Source organism: Leopardus geoffroyi, chromosome D4 (genome assembly GCF_018350155.1).
Source record: "Leopardus geoffroyi isolate Oge1 chromosome D4, O.geoffroyi_Oge1_pat1.0, whole genome shotgun sequence".
NCBI classification, from domain to species: domain Eukaryota; kingdom Metazoa; phylum Chordata; class Mammalia; order Carnivora; family Felidae; genus Leopardus; species Leopardus geoffroyi.
Window position 1 is genome coordinate 71,260,721 of NC_059342.1, and position 12,260 is coordinate 71,272,980.

The 12,260-nt window shown below is 39.5% G+C and overlaps 1 protein-coding gene across 2 annotated transcripts in view; it reads right to left on the reverse strand.

Moving 5' to 3' along the window:
• SVEP1 (sushi, von Willebrand factor type A, EGF and pentraxin domain containing 1) overlaps nucleotides 1–12,260 on the reverse strand; it is a 200,418-nt gene that overhangs the window by 136,174 nt on the left and 51,984 nt on the right. For both annotated transcript variants that reach the window (XM_045469414.1, XM_045469413.1), the window contains exons 4-5: nucleotides 4,314–4,472; nucleotides 2,772–2,951 (exon numbers count right to left, since the gene is read on the reverse strand). In XM_045469414.1, coding sequence (XP_045325370.1) covers nucleotides 2,772–2,951; nucleotides 4,314–4,472 — 339 coding nt within the window. The remainder of the gene's footprint in view (nucleotides 1–2,771; nucleotides 2,952–4,313; nucleotides 4,473–12,260) is intronic.

The window sequence follows — 12,260 nt, forward strand, 5'->3', positions numbered from 1 at the left end:
TAACAACTTGTCAAAGGATGGCTTCCCGAGAGGACATGGCCATTTCTTATGGCTTTAGTGTAGGGTTTGAGGCTCAGGGTGTAGACTGTGGAGGGTAAAGAGGCAGGGGTTGGACCTTACCCTGAAGGCATCGTCTACCCGCTTTTCTCACTCTTCTTTGGAAGACCAGTAAGTGGAAAAGTTAAAATGTAATGTTTTCCACCCTCTGCCATGACGTATTTGAAAGAAGGGGTAGTGATTTTACACAGAGCTGATAACTGTTGACTTTATAGGAATATATCTAAGAGGCTTTCTGTGATTAACTTTTTCAGGCACGGGATGTGGCTTTTTTACCATTTGAGACTGCATGACTGAAAATGTCTTTCCTTGGCCTTCCCACATAAAACAGTAGCTGATCTGAGCTCAGAAATCTAGGGTCTGATTCTTTTCTCTCAGACTCCTGGCAACATACCCTTATCTTCTCATATTTAGAATGGCTAATAAGAGGCTCAAGTCTGATTCTCTTTCCTTTGTAGGTAATATTATTTATTTCTAACTGTGAAACAGGCACAATTTTCTATTTTTCCAACACATTCACAAATTTCACTACTATTCTTTCCAGACATGGATCTGTTTTTCAATAATTTTTTTCTAGCACCTCATTAAGTGATTTTAAACTGAATATCAAAGATGTTCATTGCATATATTTTCAAGATTTCTGCTTGGGGCTATGTTCTTTTTCATTCCACTCTCTCTCTAGGTTCCAAATATGAAGAGTCTATTTCCCGGGGCTATTCTCATGTCACGTTATCATTTTATATTTTTTTAATCTTTGAAACTCTGCTTTACTTTCAGAAGAGTTTCTTTTTTTTAAAGTTTTAATGTTTTATTTATTTTTGAGAGAGAGAGAGAGAGAGAGAGAGAGAGAGAGAACAAGCAGGGGAGCGGCAGAAAGAGAGGGAGACACACGATCTGAAGCAGGCTCCAGGCTCTGAGCTGTCAGCACAGAGCCTGACACGGGGCTCAAACACGTAAACTGTGAGATCATGACCCGAGCTGAAGTCGGAGGCTTAACCAACTGAGCCACCCAGGCGCCCCTTTCAGAAGTGTTTCTTGAGTTGATTTTGTAACTTATTAATTTGGCTTTTAACTACGTCTATTCATTGTGTCTGCACACTTTTATTCCCTCTTAAGAAATCCTTTTGTTTTCAGAGATCTCCTATTTCTTGGAATCCTGGCCTTATTTAAGCACTGGAATTGCCTTAGAATCTCAGTGATTCCATTTGTTTCCCTTTTCTTTCAGGACTCTCTTGTTCAATTTTGCTGATTTCTTCTTATTTTTTTAATGTTTATTATTATTATTATTTTTTGAGAGACAGGGAGAGAGCACAAGCAGGGCAGGGGCAGAGACAGAGAGGGAGACACAAATCCGAAGCAGGCTCTAGGCTCCAAGCTGTCAGCACGGAGCCTGACGTGGGGCTCGAACTCATGAACCGCGAGATCATGACCTGAGCTGAAGTTGGAGGCTTAACTGAGCCACCTCAGCACAGGCGTGCCTCTTCTTTTTTTGTAGGTACACAGAAGAGGACGGGTTGGGACCTGAGTTAAGCAGACTCATACTTGCAGATGGTAAAAACTGGCAGGTGATAACCACAGTGGTTGTCTCCTGTGGCTCACAAACGACCTCAGAGCCTGAGTAGGTGGGCTTCCCTTATGAGTGCAAGAGCCAAGAGAAAACTCCTTACCGTACTCCAGTGAGCTGTGTGATGTGGGGTCCTGGAGCAGTCAAATCCTCAGCAAAGTGTATTGCCAAAGGATGCCTGGGGGATGTGGTGGGGGGTGAGGTTGCCAGATTTAGCAAAGCAAACAAACAAATGAGGAGATCCAGTTAAATTTGAGTTTTGGAAAATCAACACCTCATTTTTAGTATAAGTAAATCCCACATCTTGCATGGGACTCACTTACACTAAAAGTTGTTGTTTATCTAAAGTTCTCGTCTCGCTGGGTGTCCCCTGTATATCATCTGGCAACTCTAGGTAGCGGGTGAATACTGTATTCAGAAGCTTGAAAAGGAGGGATTCTCAAGGTCTTTGGCTTGTTCCCCTCTTTTCTTAGATAGCCATCTTGTCCAACCCTACTTGTGAAACCTTAGGAAGTTAGTTGTGTGTAAAAGTTGTAAGAAGAAGGAAAGGAGATCCTACAGATGGCGAGAGTGGAGGTGAACTAAGCTACCATAATATTCGTCTTTTCTCTGTGTGATGTGGGAGCCTCTGCTTCTACTCGAGGTACAGTCCCCATTTCTATTGGCCTGACTCGACTCTGTGATCTCACTTTGGCAAATCCCCACTCTCTACAGCACACTGTCTATTCCAAGCAAAGGCTGGAGACATACAAGTTGGCTCACTGCTCCCACTGCCGGACCCTCATGTGGCTCCCTGAGTCCTCCAATCACATGAGTCCTCAAAGCCCTCATTCTAACCCTCTCCTTGGCACCCTATTTTGGCTGCTTGAAATCTGAGGTTTGGGGTGACCTGTCCATTTCCTTCCCAGGAAGGCCCTTTCTTTGCTCTCTGTCTGTTCATAAAAGAAACATAGAGGGCATAGTTTACGATGATGTGGTCAATTGAACTTAGCAGTTCTGACTTCCAATGTCCCTATAATTTTTTTCTCTTTCTGTGGTCTGTGGTCTATGAAATCAAAAGAAACAAAGAACTTCACTGGTCCATTAAAGGTTAAGTTAAGAAAATCAAGCAAGGCAATCAATAAACAATGTGAACTGGCAGTTTGCATACCTCTGCAGGAGCTCTCTGAACCGGACCACAAACCATTGGGTAGACACAGAAGGATGCTGCTTCCCACGAGGTCAAATCCAGGGTTACATCGGACCCCACAGGCTGCATTGAAGTGGTTGTTGCAAGTGTTCTGGATAAAGTAACCGTTTTCGGGAGGCCTCAGGGCAGGGCAGTGGACAACTAACATTTACAGAAAGAAAATAAAAAAGCAAAATTAGCCTTTTGCCTATGAAACGGCCTCCTTTCCTGTGTTTGTTTAAGAGGACATTTTACACACACAGCTAAATTACCCACATCATTCCAATTTACTGCATCTCAATTTCTAAGTGCATATTTGAAAGAAGAACCCTTACATCTCACTCCTATTAGGTATGTATTTACTTCCAATTTTTTAAACAGACTAAATATATTTTAAGCCCTAAAAATGTTTTATTTTGACATCTATGTGGATATGAAATTTTCTAGTTCTTGATCTTCATAGGTCATAACCTATTTTCCTTCTTTTTTTAATATTTATATATTTTTGAGAGAGAGACAGGGACAGAGCATTAGAGGCGGAGGGCAGAGAGAGAGAGGGGGAGACACAGAATCCAAAGCAGGCTCCAGGCTCTGAGCTGTCAACACAGAACCCAATGTGGGGCTTGAACTCACGAACTATGAGATCATGACCTGAGCTGAAATTGGACACTTAACCAACTGAGCCTCCCAGGCGCCCCTATTTTCCTCCTTAATTAAGGGGGCATAAAACAAAGAATAAATTCAACAAAGTATGTTTGCTAAAAATCCCAAGAGCCACAGCCTCTTGTACATGTTACAGGCTAATTACACAGTTTTAATTTTTGATATGAATAATATCAAGACACTTTACTCATAAACATATTCTCTTAAATGGATATAAATGTCACCAGAGCCCAAACTAGCTCATTTATTATATTTTTTGTTAAATTTGTGGCTTTTAGATTCATATTTAGATCTTTTTCAAGTACTAAATCTTTCTGGTTTCATAGTTATTGGGGTCTCAGACCTACTTTCTCTGGAGCAAGATATGGGTGTATGCATTGAGAAGAAATGCTACTTAGTAAAAGCAAAGGGGGGCACCTGGGTGGCTCTGTCAGTAGAGTGTCTGACTTCAGCTCGGGTTATAATCTCATGGTTCGTGAGTCTGGGCCCCATGTCAGGCTCTGTGCTGACAGCTCAGAGCCTGGAGCCTGCTTCGGATTCTGCGCGCGCATGTGTGTGTGTGTGTGTGTGTGTGTGTGTGTGTGTGTGTCTGGCTGTCTGCCTCTCCTCCACTCATGCTGTCTCTCTCTCTCTCTCTCAAAAATAAAAAATAAAACAAACATTAAAAGATATTTTTTAAAAATATAGCCACCTTGGTGCCTATGGTTATAATTAAAAGAAAAAAAAAAGAACTTCCCCCAAATAAGATTAGAGAAAGGATTATTAAAGATCATTTAAAATAAACTGGATGGAAATATCAGCATCATTTTTCTTAAGAGATCAGCTTTTGTATTTCCCATTTGCCAAATGTGGGAGGCTTACCTTCACAGGTCTGGCCGGATGCCCGATATCCCTCCTTGCAGACACAGTCTTCCAGGGACGTACTCCCAGGTGGAGAGGTGTGATTTTCATCAGGACACGGAAGGCAAGTGCTGATTCCTCCTGGAGAACCTTCTGGTTTGTAGGTCCCTGACGGGCAAGCTGGGGAAGTCCATTTTATATTAACTGATGGTAAGTGATAGTTAACATTTTTGAGACTAAGTAGGCAGAAAAAAAAATCCCAATAATAGCTTTCCATACCAATAATAGTATAATTCAAGCAAGGACAGAAACAGAGATTCTTTTTTTAAAGAATAATGTAGTTTGTTATTTACAGGTTAGGATGTGGCCTCTTCAGTCCCACAGTTAGTTACGATTACAACACAACCCAGCATGAGATGCTTGGGCTTATTTGTGGGAAAAACCAAAACAACGACGCATGTTAAGGGACTAAAAGGAATCAGTGATACAGGACATATAAAAATTCTTTTTTTTTTTTTTAATTTTTTTTAACATTTTTTAATTTATTTTTGAGACAGAGAGAGAGAGAGCATGAACAGGGGAGGGTCAGAGAAAGAGGGAGACACAGAATCTGAAACAGGCTCCAGGCTCTGAGCTGTCAGCACAGAGCCCGACGCTGGGCACGAACCCACGGACCGTGAGATCATGACCTGAGCCGAAGTCGGATGCTCAACCGACTGAGCCACCCAGGCGCCCCTAAAAATTCTTAAATACTGTTGACTCCGTATTCTCCTACCCCCACCTGTACAGCCCCACCTCCCCTACTACACTCTGGGATCGTCTGCCAGCAGAGGAGAAGAGCCAAATACGCAAAAACCAAGGAGCCCATTGTTTCTGTTCAAAGCACTTGTCTAAGGATAGAAGAAAGTAAAAGAGGGAAATAATCCAACTGATGGGAAATAGGCCCTTTGAAGAAAAAAGAATTATTAAGACCCTGCTGTCCCTGGCTCAGAAAATCTCATTCCCTCTCTCTCTCTCTCTCTCTCTCTCTCTCACACACACACACACACACACACACACACACACATGCTCTTTACTGACATTGTCACTTTGAATCTGTGACTTACTCTCTGGAGTTACACATCTACAAAATAACTCAAAATTGAGTAAGGAAATTGCCAAAAGGCGTCGGCTGGGTGGCTCAGTGGTTAAGCTTCTGACTTCGGCTCAGGTCACCATCTCGCGGGTTTGTGGGTTCGTGGGTTTGAGCCTGCATCAGGCTCTGTGCTGACAGCTTGGAGCCTGGAGCCTGCTTTTCTTCCCGTGTCTCCCCCTCTCTCTGCCTCTCCCCTGCTCATGCTCTGTCTCTCTCAAAAATAAATAAACATTAAAAGAAAAAAAAAGGACATTTCCAAAAGAAGGACTTGCAATGCTCAGCTAATTTGATGCAGCACTGTCAAGTATGCGTGCAATTATTTAAAAATAGTAGCAACAGGGGCGCCTGGGTGGCTCAGCTGGCTAAGTGTCCATCTTCGGCTCAGGTCATGATCTCACACTTCGTGGGTTCGAGCCCCGCGTTGGGCTCTGCGCTGACAGCTCAGAGCCTGGAGCCTGCTTTGGATTCTGTGTCCCCCTTTCTCTCTGCCCCTCCCCCACTCATGCTCTGTCTCCCTCTCTCTCTTTCAAAAATAAACACACACTAAAAAAATAATTTTAAAAATAGTAGAAACAGGGGCGCCTGGGTGGCGCAGTCGGTTAAGCGTCCGACTTCAGCCAGGTCACGATCTCGCGGTCCGTGAGTTCCAGCCCCGCGTCGGGCTCTGGGCTGATGGCTCAGAGCCTGGAGCCTGTTTCTGATTCTGTGTCTCCCTCTCTCTCTGCCCCTCCCCCATTCATGCTCTGTCTCTCTCTGTCCCAAAAATAAATAAACGTTGAAAAAAAAAATTAAAAAAAAAATAGTAGAAACAAGTAATATATACTTGTGATACTATTTTATATAAATCATCTCATTTAGTCTACAAAGTATTAGTCAATAGTATTAACAGTGTTATTAATATATGCATTAATTTTATTAGTATTTTGTCCACCTTAAAGATGAGACAATGGAGGCTTAGAGAGATTTGCTGACTTGAGTGAAGTTCCTGAGGAGGTAATACGGCTAGAATTTTTTCTTTAGTAGTTAACATTGGTTTGCTACATTTTTATGACAAAAAAATCAAAGTTACATTTATCTTGTTCTTAATTAGCAAGTCACATATTTCTAAATGGTAGCACATTCCTTTACCCTTCCTGTTGTCATTTGTTTAAGCTCTGTTTCTGAGAAGATAAGGTCTGGCTTATTTATTTAAAAAAAAAAATACATATATATGGTTTACAACAAAATTGAGAGGAAGGGTAGAGCTAGAATTTTAAAGTAAATATTTATATGGTACTTACTATGTCCCAGGGACTGTTCTACATATTTTATAAATATTATCTTTTTATATCTCCTTAAAGACCTATGAAGTAACTAATATTATTAATTTCCTTTTATAGGTGAGAAAACCAAGGCAGTAAGAGGTTAAATAACTTGCCAAAGTTACACAGTAAGTGGCAAAGCTGAGATTTGAACCTGGATAGTTTGTATCCAGAGTCCAGATTCTTTACCACTGCACTTGCTGTGCAAGACCTTAAAACCAGGTCTCTTGGATGCTATATTCCTTGTTATAACCACTAGAATAGGCTAAAAATATAAAAGAGACAAGATTCACAATATAATGTGATTATTAGAAAAAAAATAACCATGCTTCTGAAATTCTTGATTATATTTATAAACAGAAGGTAACATTTTCCTGTGATATTTAGTAGAAAATTCTAGGACTGGCTAGATCTGTGACAGTACTTAAGACTGAAAGAAACATTATAAAAATAGTTATAATGATATGTGACTTATGAAAAATAGCTCAGCAGAAAGAGAACATTGCAATCAAAGCATCACAGTATTAAATGTCGAATTATTATTGAATTATTCATATTACTGAGTATTTCTTTCTAGGAAAAGTTCAGTACATATTTGCACCAGTCTTCAAGAAGATGCAAGACAACATGGTCTCCTTTATTTTTTTATTATTATTATTTTAAAATTTTATTTAAGAGAGAGGGAGAGAAAGACAGTGCAAGCAGGAGAGGGCCAAAGGGAGAAGCAAAGAATCCTAAGCAGGCTCCACACTCAGCACAGAGCCTGACGTGGGGCTTGATCCCATGACCCTGGGATCATGACCTAAGCCAAAATCAAGAGTGAGATGCTCAACTGACTGAACAATTCGGGCACCCTGAACATGGTCTCCTTTAAACAGAAGTCAGCAGCTGTAGGAGAAAATGATTAAGACGAACACTGAGATGGAGAAGAAAATACAAACTGTAACAGCAAAATTAAACTTCTGTGAGACAGTAAAAAGAAGCCATAAAATTCCATAACAATAGAACTAAGTACACCTAGGAAAAGTACTAGTTGTGATATTAACATGAGAATATATCCCTTACTTGAAGATTTAGTGCAAAAAAAAAAACCCCTCAAGTTTCAGGTGAAATTAACAAAAAGTGATTGACACCCAGGATAAAAGAAAAGTATAGCAAGCATCTAGGAAAGAAAAGCAAGCATTTATAAATGCAAAATCAAGCTGATATTCCATTTCTCCTGTGCAAAAACAAAAGGCAGGAGAAATAATGGAAATAAGATATATAGCTATGTGGAAAAAATATTATCAGCCCCGAATTCTATATCTAGGCAAGCTATTGGTAAATATGAGGAAGAGAAAGACATTCCAGGATATGTGTAGCTTCTGGAATTAAAGACACATTTCAGTGACTGAAAAGAAATCAAAATTAAAAACTCAAGCATGGGAAAAATGGTATTTAGCAAACAGCTTGAGATTAAGAAACGAGCAAAACATACAGTAAATCACTAAATATCTTGCTAAAATTGCAAAAATGAAAAAAAAATATCAAATAAGGCCCTTTTTAAAAAGAAAGATAGATGATCTGGGGTGTCTAGGTGGCTCAGTCAGTTAAGTGTTTGACTCTTGATCTATAGATCCTGTGGTTTTCCAGCTAAGAAGCAGAATCTCATTTTAGTACCTTTAGTTTTTTAAGTCATGAAGCCATATCTTTATGGGCTGTATTTAGAGGCACAAAGTCTGGAATATGTGTGTATTCACATAGTGTACATTTTGTACTTTGAATCACTTTGAAAAGTGTCTCAGAACATGGTTCACGGGATCGAGCCCCACACTGGGCTCTGAGCTGACAGTGCAGAGCCTGCTTGGGATTCTCTCTCTCCCTCTCTCTCTGCCCCTCCTCCTCTCTCTCTCTCTCTCTCTCTCTCTCAAAATAAATACATAAACTTCTTTTAAAAAAGAAAGACATATGATCTAAAGAAGAAAATAATCTGCATAATATAAAGAAGAAAGGTTTAAAATATGAAAGAAATTGGGAGATGAGTGGAATGAGGAACAAGGGGGGGGTTCTCATTTCTTTTTAGGTACATTGATATGATAAAGCCGAAAGAAAAACAGAGGATCAAATTTGTACCTGAAAAAAGCAAGGAACTATGAACAGAAAAAGACTGTATAACCTCCAAATCAGTGGAAGAGGGGAAAAAAAAAAAAAACACCAAAGAATACAGATAGAAAAACCCTAGGAAAATAAAAAAAAAAAAATAACAGAAAGAATGAAAAACAGAATAGCATAAACTAACATGACAGAAGAAAACCCAAACACATCAGCTATCATAAATTATATTCATGGACTAATTTAACCCTGTTGATAAGATACACACCTAAAATAAGCCAGACCTACAGGTCAAAAATCATTGGATGTACAAAGATACACTAAATACTTCAAAAACCTATAAATTACTACTTTAAGAAGAAATAGAAACTTAATACATAAAGAGCTTTATCCAATGCATGAAAAAAAAATGAATACTCCAATTGAAAAGTTGACAAAGAACAAGAACTAGAAATTTCCTACAGTAGAAATGAAAATAACCAAAAATCACAGGATAAACAGTTTAACCTCACTCATAATAAAGAAATACATAGTGATGGCTACATTTTAATTTGGCAAAATTTTTAAAGGATGTTGATAGTCATTTGCCAGTAAGCATGTGAACAAACATTCTCTCCTACTCTGTAGGACAACCTGGGGGCAGACGCCAAAACCCTCAAGTGGAACCCTCCTTTTTTTTTTTTCTCTTTTTTTTAATGTTTTCTATTTATTTTTATTTTTTATTTTATTTTTTTTAATATATGAAATTTATTGTCAAATTGGTTTCCATACAACACCCAGTGCTCATCCCAAAAGGTGCCCTCCTCAATACCCATCACCCACCCTCCCCTCCCTCCCACCCCCCATCAACCCTCAGTTTGTTCTCAGTTTTTAACAGTCTCTTATGTTTTGGCTCTCTCCCACTCTAAGCTCTTTTTTTTTTTTTTTCCTTCCCTTCCCCCATGGGTTTCTGTTAAGTTTCTTAGGATCCACATAAGAGTAAAACCATATGGTATCTGTCTTTCTCTGCATGGCTTATTTCACTTAGCATCACACTCTCCAGTTCCATCCACGTTGCTACAAAAGGCCGTATTTCATTCTTTCTCATTGCCACATAGTATTCCACTGTGTATATAAACCACAATTTCTTTATCCATTCATCAGTTGATGGACATGTAGGCTCTTTCCATCATTTGGCTATTGTTGAGAGTGCTGCTATAAACATTGGGGTACAAGTGCCCCTATGCATCAGCACTCCTGTATCCCTTGGATAAATTCCTAGCAGTGCTATTGCTGGGTCATAGGGTAGGTCTATTTTTAATTTTCTGAGGAACCTCCACACTGCTTTCCAGAGCGGCTGCACCAATTTGCATTCCCACCAACAGTGCAAGAGGGAACCCTCCTTTTGATTAATCACTTGATTTCTGAGAATATGTCCCAAGTAAAGATGAGTAAAAACATATGTATAATTGTTGTTAACCATTTACACACTCAGCAGTGGCAATAACACAAACGTCAAGAGATGGGGGGTTTGTTAAATTCTTATGACAATTCCATCCAATGGAATAGTAGCCATAAAAATACAAGTCTTGACATGGAAAATCATTCAAATTATGCAGCTGAGTGTAAAAAATGCAGGTTTCAAACACTATGTTTTATATGAGCCTTTTGCGTTAATAAATACATATAGGAAACTTCAAGGATATGATCTTTAAGGTTATGTATACATGGTATATATTCATGGTAGAATTACGAGCCTTTCGGGTTTATTTTTGTTGATCTAGTATTTTCCAGTTTTGCTACACTGAATAGGTATTACCTGTGCAAAAAGAATTAAAAGTAAATAAAAATTATATGTAAAAGAAAGTCATTGTCTCAAATGCTGTATTTCACGAGGTTACTGGTTCTCTGACCTCGGAGATCACTTTGGTTCCCCCTTCTCCCTCTATCTTCTCCAATATCCAAATGGAAACCGTGTTTTTCGGATTTTTCTCTTTCCAAAATCCTCTGCGTTTCCCCCCTCCCTCCATCAGCATTGCCTTATCTTCGATCTGAACTCATTATCTCTCATCCGGGTTTTTACACAGCTCTTTACTGGTCTCTCGGCCTCCATTTCTTCTCTTCATTCCACCATGAATGCTGTGCCTGAAGAGCTTTCTAAAATAGAAATGTGATCAAATCACTTTCTACCTAAAAACTGCACCGACAGGATAAGGCCTTCTCTCTTCACTCTGATCTTCACCGATCTTTGATCTGTCTGTAACATTCCTGTCCGTCTCCTACAAGGGATCGGTGCAATTTCACATCCTGGTTGGAACCTGCTTCAGAATCAAGGAGAGCCTAGTCTTGCATACCTCCTCCATCTCAATTTACTGGACTTGGGAGTTTGAGCAATTAGTTACTTTTTCTGGGACTTGGTTTCTTCGTGCGTAACATTAGTAGTATGTCCCTTATAAATTTTGTTGTTAGGATTAGCAGAAATAATGTGAGTAAATGCCTGGCGTGGAGTTAGCATTCAGTAAATTTTAGAATAAGGTCTCCAACTCTTAACTTTCTCAACAGATAATTATCCATCTTTTATAGATTTGTTGTGCCTGGTGGGTGCTCGGTGCTTGGCAAATATTACCTCTTTTATCTTCCAGTTAGCTTTGCCTTTGCATAAGCTCTCCTTTGTCTGAGTGAACCGCCAGCACCTTTCATGACTAACTCGTTCTTCACAGCTCCTCTGACTTTTTCAGACAGATTCCATTGCCTTCGTTTCTGTGCCCCCAGAGTACCTCATGCTTACCTCTGCTCTGGCACATGTCACACTGTATGTAAAATATGCAGTTGTCTCTTTCTCTCAGTAATATGAACATGCCCTTGTATGTTCAGAGTCTTCCAATTATCTGACCTAGCCATTAGCCATTGCATCGCCTGACCAAGTCACTCAATCAAAGAAGGGCAAGGGCAAACAGCTGTGTTGGAAGGTGCAGGGCGGGTTAGTGAGGAAGGAGGACTAAAGTCAAAGAGAATAACAATCAGGTGATGTGAAGGCATTGACCTTGGGGTCAAGACCACCGAGTTGCATGCAACCTTGGCTCTTCTGCTGACAAGGGACAGGGTCACCGGCAAGTGACTTTCTTCTCTTTTCCTACAACCTACAGAAGTTACAACTGATGATGGCCTTGACCTTTTCAATGCTAACATTTGATGATTCTAGAAATAGAATAATACTAGAAAGTAAGTTAAAGAAATCTTCCATAGGAGCAATCAGATTCGGTTTACAGATTCTACAATTTATTTTTAAAATAATATTACATAAAAAGGAAGCAATCTTAACAATATTACTCTCGAAACTGTTTTGAGTAATCAAGAGTTTATAACATTGGAGAACAGTGTTTTGGATAAAAATATCCAAAAGTACATTTGGAAATGTATTGTGAAATTCATAATGATAATGGAAAACAGACTTCAGGAGAA